Source organism: Cyclopterus lumpus, chromosome 13 (genome assembly GCF_009769545.1).
Source record: "Cyclopterus lumpus isolate fCycLum1 chromosome 13, fCycLum1.pri, whole genome shotgun sequence".
In the NCBI taxonomy this organism is placed as follows: domain Eukaryota; kingdom Metazoa; phylum Chordata; class Actinopteri; order Perciformes; family Cyclopteridae; genus Cyclopterus; species Cyclopterus lumpus.
Window position 1 is genome coordinate 406,832 of NC_046978.1, and position 14,619 is coordinate 421,450.

General features: G+C 47.5%; 1 protein-coding gene across 1 annotated transcript in view; it reads right to left on the minus strand.

Annotated features, from left to right (window-relative positions):
• Nucleotides 1-5,814: 5,814 nt before the first annotated feature.
• dner (delta/notch-like EGF repeat containing) overlaps nucleotides 5,815-14,619 on the minus strand; it is a 42,789-nt gene continuing 33,984 nt past the window's right edge. Inside the window, exons 8-13 of the mRNA XM_034548438.1 lie at nucleotides 12,307-12,540; nucleotides 9,242-9,364; nucleotides 8,966-9,079; nucleotides 8,626-8,757; nucleotides 7,942-8,188; nucleotides 5,815-7,178 (exon numbers count right to left, since the gene is read on the minus strand). Of these exons, the coding sequence (XP_034404329.1) occupies nucleotides 7,067-7,178; nucleotides 7,942-8,188; nucleotides 8,626-8,757; nucleotides 8,966-9,079; nucleotides 9,242-9,364; nucleotides 12,307-12,540 (962 nt within the window). The 3' untranslated portion in view covers nucleotides 5,815-7,066. The remainder of the gene's footprint in view (nucleotides 7,179-7,941; nucleotides 8,189-8,625; nucleotides 8,758-8,965; nucleotides 9,080-9,241; nucleotides 9,365-12,306; nucleotides 12,541-14,619) is intronic.

Genomic DNA, 14,619 nt, shown 5'->3' on the forward strand with positions numbered 1-14,619 from the left:
ATGAGTATACGGATATTGTTTTTTATTACCATAATGCACCTGGGCCGGCAGAAAATGTATTGTTTTGTTATGCACCTTCAACACCCCTACACACACACACACCCGGCATGCAACACTACTGATACCACTGATGTGCACACCCCGTCGTATGTTATGTTCTGTTCATTTCTACAATATAGTTCATACTAATTCTACCCTCTGATTCCAGTTTCTTTATTGTGTGGTCTTTCTCTGCTGACATGCATTCCTTAAGGCTCTGTAGTTATACGTATAACCATCTGATACTAGCCCAGAGTTAAGCATATTCATCTAGAAAACTATATCTATCTTGGAGTGTTATAATAGCCAGTATCAATTTATTCCATGTGTCCATCCAGGCAAATGATTACCAAATGTTATTAAAAAAAACTTATATGATGTCATTTCTTTGTAATCATCCAAAATAATGTTAAGTGTATGGGTGTTTTTCCAAGTACGCCACTGACTGGTCGATACGTGCGATGCATTGAGTGGATTTAGTGGGCAACGTGCCGTGGGCCACTTTTTCCCCCAGTTGGCAAGTGGTTATGAAAATGTGCATACTTTAAAACTTCCATTCTCATGATTCCCAAGTATTACAAATATAGCTAAGGACAACATCTAGTGGCAGCAATCATAACCACATATTCTAATCTTCTTCGGCTTCTGAAAAACAACTCAAGCGAAAAACCCGGTCTGCCTGACGGTTTTGAACTGAGATTGTTTTGTATGACCTTGTTATTCTTAAAGTGCGGTCTATGAATCCACTGAAGCATTAGCCATCATTTTGTCAAGTGAATTAATTGTACTGCTGCCAAAATGTTGAACAAATTGTAACTATTGGGTGATAATTCTGTGTTTTGTCTGAAAGGGATGCTGTTTTGTAACAAGCCAGTGACAGACGTGTTTTGGGAACCATGTTGAGCCAAACTGTGACTCCTCTGACCTTCTCGGGCAAACAGAGGACAAAGGCCGAGCACAAGTTCTCCAAAGCAGACCGTGAGCAAAGGTGAGAGCCATCAATGACATCTGGTGCGCCTGCCATGTGTGTGTGTGTGTGCATGTTTGACAATATTTGTAGGTGTGTTGAGCGACACGACTCCACAGTCTCAGTCTGTATTTAGAGGTGTTTACATGGGGGACATCTGGATAAAGCCTTATTCACTCCATAAAAGGGCTTTCCCACGGCGCAGGGCTCAGTCTGGTGGGTTTGACCTTGGGACGTTGCAGAAAGACAGACGCTGTAGATTCTTTTTCACCTTGTTTTTTGTTCACAGGAAAAAAAGAAGAAACACAAATCAGGAGAAAACTATTTGATAAATGTAGCTTTAGTCAACGGGACATCCAACCTTCTTGTGCAACCTGAGCCAGTGTAACATAAATCTCTGCATGTAAACTATTAATCATTTATTGACGCACAGTATCACAACAATGTCGTGTCAGGATCTGTAGTGTTGTTTCGTGTTTCCTGTCTTATTTTGAAGTCCTTGTCTCTCGTGTCCTCTGTTTCTCTTCACTTCCTGTCCCTGTGATTGTCTGCCCTGTTCCTGATTGTTTCCTCCTGTGTCCAATCACCTGCACCAGCCCTCTGTATTTAAGTCCTGTTCATGTCATATTTTGAAGTCCTGCACCAGCCCTCTGTATTTAAGTCCTGTTCATGTCATTCCCCTTTGTCGGTTCGTCTTGTCTAGATCGTGGAAGATCTTGTGTGCATGTTTTGTATCCTGGTTTTTTGGAATCCTGTTTTGGAATCCTGTTTAGCAATAAAAGTTGCTTTTCCATCGTTGACGGCGTTTGGGTCCTGTGTTTCAAGCTGCACATAACATGACTGTGTTGGGTCGTCTGGAATCCGCCCCTTGAGGGGGGGGTTATGTCAGGATCTGTAGTGTTGTTTCGTGTTTCCTGTCTTATTTTGAAGTCCTTGTCTCTCGTGTCCTCTGTTTCTCTTCACTTCCTGTCCCTGTGATTGTCTGCCCTGTTCCTGATTGTTTCCTCCTGTGTCCAATCACCTGCACCAGCCCTCTGTATTTAAGTCCTGTTCATGTCATATTTTGAAGTCCTGCACCAGCCCTCTGTATTTAAGTCCTGTTCATGTCATTCCCCTTTGTCGGTTCGTCTTGTCTAGATCGTGGAAGATCTTGTGTGCATGTTTTGTATCCTGGTTTTTTGGAATCCTGTTTTGGAATCCTGTTTAGCAATAAAAGTTGCTTTTCCATCGTTGACGGCGTTTGGGTCCTGTGTTTCAAGCTGCACATAACAGAACGAAACAACACTACAGATCCTGACATACCCCCCCCTCACCCAACACAGTCCCCCAGGGTGGGTGGAGGGGAGCCGGAGGCGGGACCAAAAGCCTGGCAGAAGAAGTCCGGGGGACGGGCCGGAGGACGACCACCAGGAGGACTGACCTGCTCCGGAGGACGGGCAGGAGGACGGCCACCAGGAGGACTGACCTGCTCCGGGGGATGGGCAGAAGGGCGACCACCAGGCGGACGGAAGGGCTCTGGGGGACGGGCTGAAGGACGGCCACCAGGCGGACGGAAGGGCTCCGGGGGACGGGCAGGAGGATGGCCACCAGGCACATAGACCTGCTCCGGGGAACGGGCAGAAGGGCGACCACCAGGCGGACGGGCTGAAGGACTGCCACCAGGCAGATAGACCTGCTCCGGGGGACGGGCAGAAGGGCGACCACCAGGTGAACAGACGGGCTCCGGGGGAACCCCAGGAACAGAAGCCGGAAGCGGCCATGGTGGCGACCGAACACAGGGAGCCTGAGTCGGCCGGGGCGGCGACGTGACCCGGGGAACCGGGGTCGGCCGGGGCACCGACGGGACACGGGGAGCTGGGATCGGCCGGGGCGCCGACGGGACACAGGGAGCTGGGATCGGCCGGGACGCCGACGGGACACGAGGAGCTGGGGTCGGCCGGGGCGACGGGGCCCGGCCGACCCCAGCTCCTCGTGTCCCGTCCTGGTGGCCGTCCTCCTGCCCGTCCTCCGGAGCAGGTCAGTCCTCCTGGTGGTCGTCCTCCGGCCCGTCCCCCGGACTTCTTCTGCCAGGCTTTTGGTCCCGCCTCCGGCTCCCCTCCACCCACCCTGGGGGACTGTGTTGGGTGAGGGGGGGGTATGTCAGGATCTGTAGTGTTGTTTCGTGTTTCCTGTCTTATTTTGAAGTCCTTGTCTCTCGTGTCCTCTGTTTCTCTTCACTTCCTGTCCCTGTGATTGTCTGCCCTGTTCCTGATTGTTTCCTCCTGTGTCCAATCACCTGCACCAGCCCTCTGTATTTAAGTCCTGTTCATGTCATTCCCCTTTGTCGGTTCGTCTTGTCTAGATCGTGGAAGATCTTGTGTGCATGTTTTGTATCCTGGTTTTTTGGAATCCTGTTTTGGAATCCTGTTTAGCAATAAAAGTTGCTTTTCCATCGTTGACGGCGTTTGGGTCCTGTGTTCCAAGCTGCACATAACAGAACGAACCGACAAAGAATGGACCCAGCCTACAACCCCTTCGAAGGGACCCGCTTGGCCTATGGGGGCCCTCGTAGCCTCCAGAAAGGGAACTACAACCCCCATAGGGTCTCGGCACCAAACCCCTTCGAAGGGACCCGCTTGGCCTATGGGGGCCCTCGTAGCCTCCAGAAGGGGAACTACAACCCCCATAGGGTCTCGGCACCAGACCCCTTCAACGGGACCCGTTTGGCTTATGGGGGGCCTCGTAGCCCCAGGGGCAGAGGTCACCCAGGCCCAGCCCCGGAGTGGGGGGCGCAAACCTCCGGACCGCGTCGGTGGAGGGTTCCGGCTGCCGCCTCTGTGCCGCAGACTACTCCGGTTCCCGCAGTCGCCTCCGTGCTGCAGCCCTCGCCTGTTCCTGTTGCCGCCTCCGTGTTCCGGCCAACCCCAACCTCCTGGGACCTATTGGACTTCCGGCCGGCCCTTGCTTCCTTTGCCTTGTCCCAGGACGCTTTCCGGGACATGATGGAGTCCCTCCAGGCGTTAGACAGGGTCCTGCTTCGGCCGCAGTCCCCGCCGGTTCCTGCCGATGCTGTCCCGTCGGCGCCCCGGCCGACCCCAGCTCCTCGTGTCCCGTCGGCGCCCCGGCCGACCCCAGCTCCTCGTGTCCCGTCGGCGCCTCGGCCGACCCCAGCTCCCCGTGTCCCGTCGGCGCCTCAGCCGATCCCAGCTCCTCGTGTCCTGTCGGCGCCCCGGCCGACTCCAGCTCCCCGTGTCCTGTCGGCGCCCCGGCCGATCCCAGCTCCTCGTGTCCCGTCGGCGCCCCGGCCGACTCCAGCTCCCCGTGTCCTGTCGGCGCCCCGGCCGACCCCAGCTCCTCGTGTCCCGTCGGCGCCCCGGCCGATCCCAGCTCCTCGTGTCCCGTCGGCGCCCCGGCCGACCCCAGCTCCTCCTGTCCCGTCGGCGACCCGGCCGACCCCAGCTCCTCGTGTCCCGTCGGCGTCCCGGCCGATCCCAGCTCCCTGTGTCCCGTCGGCGCCCCGGCCGATCCCAGCTCCCCGTGTCCCGTCGGTGCCCCGGCCGACCCCGGTTCCCCGGGTCACGTCGCCGCCCCGGCCGACTCAGGCTCCCTGTGTTCGGTCGCCACCATGGCCGCTTCCGGCTTCTGTTCCTGGGGTTCCCCCGGAGCCCGTCTGTTCACCTGGTGGTCGCCCTTCTGCCCGTCCCCCGGAGCAGGTCTATCTGCCTGGTGGCAGTCCTTCAGCCCGTCCGCCTGGTGGTCGCCCTTCTGCCCGTTCCCCGGAGCAGGTCTATGTGCCTGGTGGCCATCCTCCTGCCCGTCCCCCGGAGCCCTTCCGTCCGCCTGGTGGCCGTCCTTCAGCCCGTCCCCCAGAGCCCTTCCGTCCGCCTGGTGGTCGCCCTTCTGCCCATCCCCCGGAGCAGGTCAGTCCTCCTGGTGGCCGTCCTCCTGCCCGTCCTCCGGAGCAGGTCAGTCCTCCTGGTGGTCGTCCTCCGGCCCGTCCCCCGGACTTCTTCTGCCAGGCTTTTGGTCCCGCCTCCGGCTCCCCTCCACCCACCCTGGGGGACTGTGTTGGGTCGTCTGGAATCCGCCCCTTGAGGGGGGGGTTATGTCAGGATCTGTAGTGTTGTTTCGTGTTTCCTGTCTTATTTTGAAGTCCTTGTCTCTCGTGTCCTCTGTTTCTCTTCACTTCCTGTCCCTGTGATTGTCTGCCCTGTTCCTGATTGTTTCCTCCTGTGTCCAATCACCTGCACCAGCCCTCTGTATTTAAGTCCTGTTCATGTCATTCCCCTTTGTCGGTTCGTCTTGTCTAGATCGTGGAAGATCTTGTGTGCATGTTTTGTATCCTGGTTTTTTGGAATCCTGTTTTGGAATCCTGTTTAGCAATAAAAGTTGCTTTTCCATCGTTGACGGCGTTTGGGTCCTGTGTTCCAAGCTGCACATAACATGTCGTGATACTCAAGTGTATCAATATTTTCTCACACACCTAGCCTAGTAAATAGTGACTTGAAACTTTTTGATATTGTATGTTGTGCATATATGCATGGTTGTCCAACTAAATACCGATTCATTTTGGCACCGACAGAAACGTGTCCACAGAAACACGTAAGCAAAAGTAAAAAGATGTATTCTTTTGACACATAGTACTGGATTTATATTCAAATATTATTTTTAAATCATATTTAGAGTAAAAAATAAATAACATGAGTGAGCAAAAAACACAAACATAGTAATTACTTTTTTTTTTTTAAAGCAATCGCCAACAAAATGCTTGACATGAGACACCAGGTGAGTACCGTAGATTATGTTCACTTTAATTTTTATTGGTTTCATCATTCAACATAGATAATAGGTAATCATGTACTTTAAAATGAGAGGGAAAAAAACAACAGAGGATTAGTTCAGCCTGTTGGTAAAATATTGCTTGACCTTGAGAGGAACATCCCAGCTGCACGGACAGAGAGGTTTCCATTGGCAGGACACTGGAGCACATTTTTTCCGGAGTAGATATCATCCCTCTCAGTCTCCTCTTCCTATTCCTCTCCACCCTAAAGTCAGAAACGTTTCAACACTGCCAATACTAGAGGTGCATTTGTACACTAGCATAAACAGGTACTCTGAATAAACGTCCAATGCCCAACTACTGTTCTGTGCATTGAGAAATATACCTACCTATTACCCTAAATATCACTGAAATACATACAGTAGGATGGTAGAGTCACAGTACTCCAGTAAACCCACTTTCTCTACTAATTCATAATACCATTGAGAAACTTGCATGTGAAGAACAAGACAATATGCAATTTAGAAAAAAAAGAACATTTGTGTGACTAGTATTTTATACATGTGTGTATTTAATCTTCTAACCACAAATTACCCCCCACATATTTGGCACAATCTTGACAGAGAAATACAACCGCAATGAAAAAAACAACAACCAAGTACAAAGGATTTTTAAAATAATGCAGAGAGAACATCTAATCTAAACATGCACGAAGTAAGGCAACCTACTGCAGATATTTTTTTAAGATATAGAAAAAGATACAGTGTATGCACCAAGATGAGTGCAACTATTTCTACCACACCTGTAAGCACTGCTGTCAGCGATGTCTGCTGAGTTTACACTTAGAAATTTAGGCTTTTGGGTTGCTGACCTTGCCAACAGACTAAAGTCATCACTGTTGTACAGCAGAGGTTACTGGTAGTCTCGCCCATCATCAATAACTTAAGTAATGCAAAGTATTCTCTTATGCTACAATAAAGCCTTATTGTTGACGTTGACAGTAAAATATATTTATCATATTCCAGATTTGTTCTTTTGAAACTACAGAATGTCTTGAATATTTTCTTCTCCACTTTACATTCAATTTTGTTTAGCTGTTGTTATTTTCTTATCTTAGGAAATACTTCAAGATGTATACTGACTTTCTATATATATATATATATATATATATATATATATATATATATATATATATATATATATATATATATATATGTATACATATAAATGTGCGTGTGTGTGTGTGTGTGTGTCTGTGCACATGTGTACATGAGCTTGTGATGTGTTGGGATGGTTGTGTTTTACAAATCCTTCGTCTTGATGAGGGTAACCAAAGGCTTGTCGTCAGGACTGTAGTCTTCATAGGCGATGGGAGTGGCATCGTACATGGCGGGCTTGGACTTCTTGCCAAATCTGAATAGAAAGCATAAACACAACGACCGCATCAATATTGCATCATCAAATTACAATGTAGCCCATTTACTTTGTATGTACTGAGTTTGTGATACAGTAATTCTTATTAAAAGGTCACTTCTGTGATTTAGTGTTGTACTTCTATAAGGTTAGGGGGACTCATAACCGACAGAAAATGAAAGGTCAAAGTGTATGCAGCAGAGCCTGTAATATCCAAGCCTTTAGCTTAAAACCACGGGAACAGACACATTGCATAATGCAGAGTGTCTTTTTGTAAGACCCTCCCTGCCTTTTAAATGCCCCTGGGCTTTAAACTTAACGTCCACAGATTGTAAATCAGGCTGTCTGCTAGAGATTTAAACTTCCCCAGCCCAAGCTGAGATAATCACCCCTGATAACATCATCATGTTCTGCAACGTGATAAAAGAAGAAAGGTCCTCCAGAGCAAAAAAACTGTTTTCAGAGAGGAGTAAGATACTCCCCGTGTATCGTAAACTGACTTGACCTGCCAGTTTATTCATGACCTTGGAAACAGACATTGACTTATTTGCTCTTTTTTTTCATGAGGTCCACAAGCTCCAGGAAAAGGCAGTAAGGGGCCCATGAGTTGGGACTGTGAACTGACCTTTATCTGTGAATGTAGCGCTTTACTTTCCCCACCGACACATTTGAACATACATACATAAAGCTCTGACATGAATGCAGACTCTTCCTGTGAGACTTTGTTGTCAATCCGTCAATATATTCAGATATTGTCACTGACCTGGCGTGGCGGATGGAAGCGATGGCGTTGCTGAACTCGCTGTCGATGCTGCGGCAGTTGTAGAACTCCTGGTAGGCGTGGCGCGACGAGCCCTGGTACTCGATGCGGCTGATGCGGCAGATGCCCACGATGAGGATGATGAGCATGAGGACGAAGGCCACACACAGCGCTCCGATGATGATATAGAGGGAGTGACGGGGCATGTTGGTCAGAGTGTCCTCAGTGTGTGCTGGTTTCCACTGCAGATCTGAGACACACACGTACACACACCTTTTAATTTTTTATTAGCCTTTATTTAACCAGGTCGGTCCCGTTGAGATACAATGACCTCTTTTTCAAGGGAAGCCTGGCCAAGACAGCAGCATAGAAAAATTGCAACAGTCACAAGACACAACAGAAATCACATAACACAGATAAAATACATTAAAAAAGATAAGGCAACAGGACTAAGGCTCCGGATTCACACCAAGGTGCAGTGAACTTAAAACAGTGCTTAAACCAAGTCTTTTCAATGTAGTGTAAAGATTTACGTGAAGGGAACGTGCCTTTTGTCCCGAATAAGAAGGCGAGTCCCCACATTGTGACTATGTAAACAGATTTGTGTCCCCACAGCGTATGTGTGACACACACACACACACACACACACACACACACACACACAGATAGACAGACAGGCTGACTTACGGATCTCACAGCTGGGCCCCACCCACCCAGGTGGACAGTGACAGGTGAAGCTATTTGATTGGTCAATGCAGGTGCCTCCATGGTGACAAGGGTTGCTCTCACACTCATTGATGTCCGCCTCACACTTCTCCCCTGAGTGGACATGAAAGTTTGTGTTCAATAGCTGGCGTAACACAGGCAAGAGCACGAACTGAGGCTCACGGTGTTCTGACTCCTGATGCAGTTGTTTACAAATCCAGGTTTAACACCCGAGAATTGTGATGTGTCACTATCATTTTATAACCCTGTCATGTGAATCATACTAATAGGTCGCTGGTCTCATCATGGCACCAGTGCTCACCAAGGTATCCAGGTGGGCAGGCGCAGGAAACATTGAGTCCTGCACTCTCACAGTGGCCTCCATTTTGGCAGTGCATCTTCAGACAGGGATCCTTGTAGATTTCACAGTGTCTGCCTACACACACACACACACACACACACACACACACACACACACACACACACACACACACACACACACACACACACACACACGCACACACAGAACATCTCCTATGAAACCCATAACACACAATAACTCTTTCATATATGTAGCATACATATGGTACATACATACCTTCAAACTGTGGAGTGCAGACACACTCATAGGCATTGATGAGATCCTTGCAGGTGACGTAGTTCTGGCAGGGGGCCGACAGACACTCATTGTACTCCTCTTCACAGTACAAGCCATGGTAGCCTTAATGGGACACACAACAATGTGTAATAATGTAAGAGTCAATTAACAATGAATCACGTTATTTTGCTGATGCAACCAGAAGACGTTTTAACCTTAAGGGCTTTGCTGAAAAGTGCATGCTGACTGTGATCAGCATTTAGTACGAGTCATTAGCTTTTACTGATCTTACTTCTCAAATGTTGTGTCGTAGCATTTGGGGGTGCTATGGTATCTGCATGTCTGCAAAACAACCTTGGACTCATCACGAACATTAAGATTAGTCATCACGTTCTTGTTCCCTATAAAACATGGAGCTCCACGTTCATTTTATATTTTCTTGCTTCAATACTGGTCCACAGGAAAAATCCATCAAGCATGCACAAGACATAGCTAACAGTGGAACAACACATTGTTGGATCTACTAAGATTGAATTGGTCAGAAAAGTGTGAATATATTGAAAGTATTATGCCTCTGAGTTTCAATGGCATTGGGCTTCAGGTCAAATGACATGCAGTGCACTGTGTTCTCCATAGGATGGCAGCTGTGTACTGAGGCAGGATAGTTCTGCAACATCCGAAAACACTTCCAGTGCATGAGTAACAGAATCAGTTAATCCGTTTCTCAGATAATATTTAGAAGCTTAAAAAAGAAAAATACAAAGTGTAATGTACAGCTTGTGTCTGTTTAACGCGCACTGCCTAAACAGGTTGTGAACTAGTTATGAAGATACAACTATTAGAAACACAGGAACAACTCAAGGACACAGCGAATGTCAGTATATGTGTTGCAAGTCAGTCGCTGTGTATTTAAATCTGCAGTACTTAGACTGACACATAGTTGTGATGTATGTAAATGCTCTGATAATTGGATGTACCTTCGTAGACCTGATCACACTCACAGCTGCTCTTCATAAAAACGCTCCACATCTACGACTTGAGAACCCAAATCACCAGAGGACCAAAGCCTCTCGAGTCCTTACACGACTAGTGTAGCAATCTGTTTTCATTAGCTCTGCTCCCACTTTGACGACATTTCTTAACTGGGTCCCAGTGCTGACAAAGTTTCAGCAAAACCTCCCTGGGCCTTAGCTAACATGTGTTTGGGGAAGGAGAGAGGGGGAATTAATGAGGAGCCCAGTGAGAGCCTCTCGGGTCCCTTCTATGAAATGCCAGTGAAATGTCAAGTGCTTTTCCAAGACTGTCTGCTTTCTGTGGGCTGCAGCCTCTCATGTGAGCTGGATTACAGGAAGCTGAAGGATAGATCCTTCTACATATCATCTCCCCGGCAGCCTTCTTTCAGACAGCCAACCGGCATTTACACAACGCACACACACACACACACACACACACACACACACACACACACACACACACACACACACACACATACACTCATACCTCAGACACCAGCTGGCATTCTGATGAGCTAAAGAACTAGGGGCAATTTTGGTCCAAAACATTGTGTCCGCTTGTGTGTGTCTGCTAATTACAAATCACCGATTTCACCAATCCCATTAGACTGGGCGGTCTGAGTGGAGACATCTGATTGTATGGCGGCATCTGCTCAACTAGCATAGTCACAGACACAGACAAGTGATTGCGAGCCCCCCCCCTGCCACACACACACACACACACTTCACCATGACAACGGAAGATGAAAGGGGAATGAGGTGAGGTAAACGGTAGGAAGATAAAGACAAGAAAGGACAAAGGGACACTTAGAAGAAGAAAAATACGAAGAAATATGAAAGAAATTAAAATGAAAAAGAACAAGACGGAAGGAAAAGAAAAAAAGATATAATTGTAAAGCAACGGACGACTGCTCTGGATGCCGTGTCACGGCAAGAGTGAATGAAATGAATAAACATGAAGAACATGATTTATGGAGGGATTATGGACTCAAGAAATATCTCAAATATTTAGGAAACAGTTTCTCAGGTTAGAAAAAGGAGCTAGAACAAAAGCTCATACATCATTTAAAGTACAAATCAATGAGTGAAAGAACGGCTCTGTGGCAATTAATCTGTGTCCTGCAGACAAAACTATTAAGATATGTCGATACCCTCCTGGTTAAAGCAAGAGAGACAACAACAAAAAGCTACTGTAAGAACGGGAGAATCAAGTAAGAGAATCAAGTAAGAGATCCAGATGACGAATGGCTGATACATCTGACTGATAGATGGTATAAGCAGAGCAGTGAGGGCAAAGTGTCAAATTATGTTTATGGGCCAGTGGGAAAGTCATCTCACCATCCCAGCAAGGTAATTGCAAGCCAGTGGATAATGATAAGTCATCATTCCACTCAATTGATTTCATCATAGAGGCATCGATGCAAGCGCCGCAATCGTCTAACCGTCAAAAAATACCTCATCACTCACCCGGGCAATATTTACTGCTACTCTTGAGCCTCAGCCTCTGATGGAAGTCACCGTCTTTTCACTCTGTGTGCTGGCTGTAAAGCCAGATTAAGAGTGGAAGGTTTCTTATGGCTTTGGATGGATTTCTGAATGGGAGTATCGATCGCAGGCCCAAGAGGTCCCAAGATAATAGCTTCTGTTGGAGGTGACTTCTGTTTCTGCTTGACAAACATACAACCTGAACCACAGGTTTCATTTGATGGTTTCCTGTCAGCTTTTCTATAATATTTGTGGAGAGGAAGCTTTGGAGAAAAATGTTGATAGGCATTTTCAAACTGACTGTATCTTGAAAGTAAGTTCAGACTCTATCCAGTCCAATGGCTCATGTGACATTGGTAGGTCGAAATGTAGTGAGAGTTGCAAAGTCCTATAACAGATGCCCTTTTTATTAAGTAGTATACTGTTCAACAAATAGCTAAAAACAAAGTGAGCTGTCCCACCTTTAACTGACTTTGGCTAAATATGGCTCCTGATCCCCAAGGCAGCATGACATCATCTGCCAGCAGCAGCCGGAGCCTTTTCTAAAAATGTTACTAATCAGCTCACCTGGGACACACAGACACCTGTAGCTGTTGCCCACGCTGCGGCAGACCCCATGGGCGCAGGGGTTGAGGGCACAGAAGTCCACCAGCTGGGCACATGTCGGGCCGGTGAAGCCTGCTGTGCAGCTACAGCCGAAGCCCAGGGGCCCGGGGCCCTGGGCGAAGCATGTCCCGTTATTGTGACAGGGGCCGGAGGCACACGGGTCCACCTTCTGCTCACATGTAGCACCCTGGTAGCCTGCAAGAGAGGAGAGGGTGTGAAATACACAGAGTGAAAATCAACACCAAAATAATAAACGTCCTCATCTGCCAGGAAGAAAACAGAAGCTATGGAACGCTGCTGGTACCCATGATAATAACACACCTTGGTGACCTTATCAACTAGATGACATTAAGCAACCCCATTCTGCCAATTCTGCAGATGTAACCCTTCTCTAATTTGGTAATTTCAAGGCTTCAACCTATTTGCAACAAGGTGGGGAGAGTGGCACAGCGGGCGTTGTGCAGTGCAATGTGTGACTCTTCTGTTCACCAAGACTGCCTCTTAATGCAAATAGGCTCTAAAACACACGTTTGTGCACGCAAAGACCTTTCGACTTAAATGTGAGTTTTGTCTTCAAGTTGATAAAAACAAATATTTACACAAACTCTAAATATGATTCTTATTAGGGTTGTTTTGGATGTTTTGGAGCTCTTTTACAGTTTCAATCTTTGCAACCATCCGAGGGGGCAGCAGGAATCCTGCGTTTGTTTCATCTGCAGCCTCTTAAGCCACTTAACTAAAGTGATGCAGACATGCTTCATTCAGTGTGGTTACCTTCATTAAATCTCATGGCACAACACAAGTGAGTCAAGTTATGTAAACAAAATATGTACACAAACGTCAGCCACAAAATGACCTGCTTGCACAACCAGCAATTATACCACGTTACTGACTTGTCATTTTAGGACATTTGAAGACATTTTGGGAATGGTTAGATGACAATATTGATCCCCCTCTAATGTTTGTAGGCTTTTCATCTATACAGCCAGGGGGTAATTAGCTTGGCTCCTCCCAAAGTTTAGAAATACTACACACATATCAGCGTTTCTTAAATTCACTAAACAACACTGTAGACCTCATTGGTTTAAATCAGAGATGAACGTGAACGTAAACATGTTGGGGCAGCTAATTAAGCCGGGTTAGTCGTTTCCCCTCTGTGGCAGTGGGGTGTGGTTAGACTCAGCTGTAGAGTGGGTGGAGCGGGGGTGTGGTTCAGGGAACAGTGCCGGAATTATGTCTAATCAGTCTCAGCTGGGGCTGAGGGTTAATCAGCCTCAGCTGGGGTTAATCTGGCTGTCTCTCCCCAAATAAGAGCAGGAGGGACTGAGAGGAGGGGGGGAGAAGCAGAAGCTGTCACAGAGCCTGTATTTGTTTGTGACGAATAAAAGAGCATTTGGAACGACCTCAAGCTGTTTTGCTGCCTCTGTTCAAGTCCGCAGGTAACAGGGAAACCTGCTACACCCTCGCTTCTAATTAATGCTAAAATAAGCCAACAACCTGTTTGCTGTAGATTCATATTCTGATGGACTTCTCATCTCACCCTAAGGGGGAAAAAGCAAATACATGTCTTTCTCAAAATGGTAAACTATTCTTTTAATATTATTTACAGCAAGTGATTTGGATCCTTCATCATCTACTACCCCAAATCATGCTCTTTTGTTATATCCCTTCCTCCTCGTTGTTAGACAAAACGACTTTGAAATCAACAAATATACAATGAATTGTTGCTGTTGACAGGACCGACTAACCTCTTGTGTTAACGGAGAGTGGTGGTGTGCCTGTCGTGCTTTTTGCTATCTCTGTGGGCGTCTTCTTCACATCCTATCATTAGCATGTGAGTCGCTGCTATTCTCACCTAACCTCCTCATCTAAAAATAACTTCCTCCCTCTTTTCTTCCATCCTTCTCCTCCCCATGAGAGCTGCTATTGCGCTGCAGAGCATGCACGACTCTGCTGCGTACGTTTGCACCTCGCAGTAATGTACAACCGGTCCTCTGATTTACCGGAACACCGTATAGTAAATCCCTGTGCTGACTGCACACTCCATTGAGCTAATGAAGAAATCTCTCCCAAGCATCCATTGATCTGCAAGACTTTATTCCACTGGGTGAGGAGGACATTTATCGTGCAACAGCAGAGAGGCACGAGTAATCTGTAGCAGAGATCTCACCCAAATCTCGCTCTGCGTTCCCTCTTCACTCCTCTGACTCGATCTCCTTTCCCTACACTTTCAAAACACACAGATGCTAGCCCCCCACCCCACACACACACGCA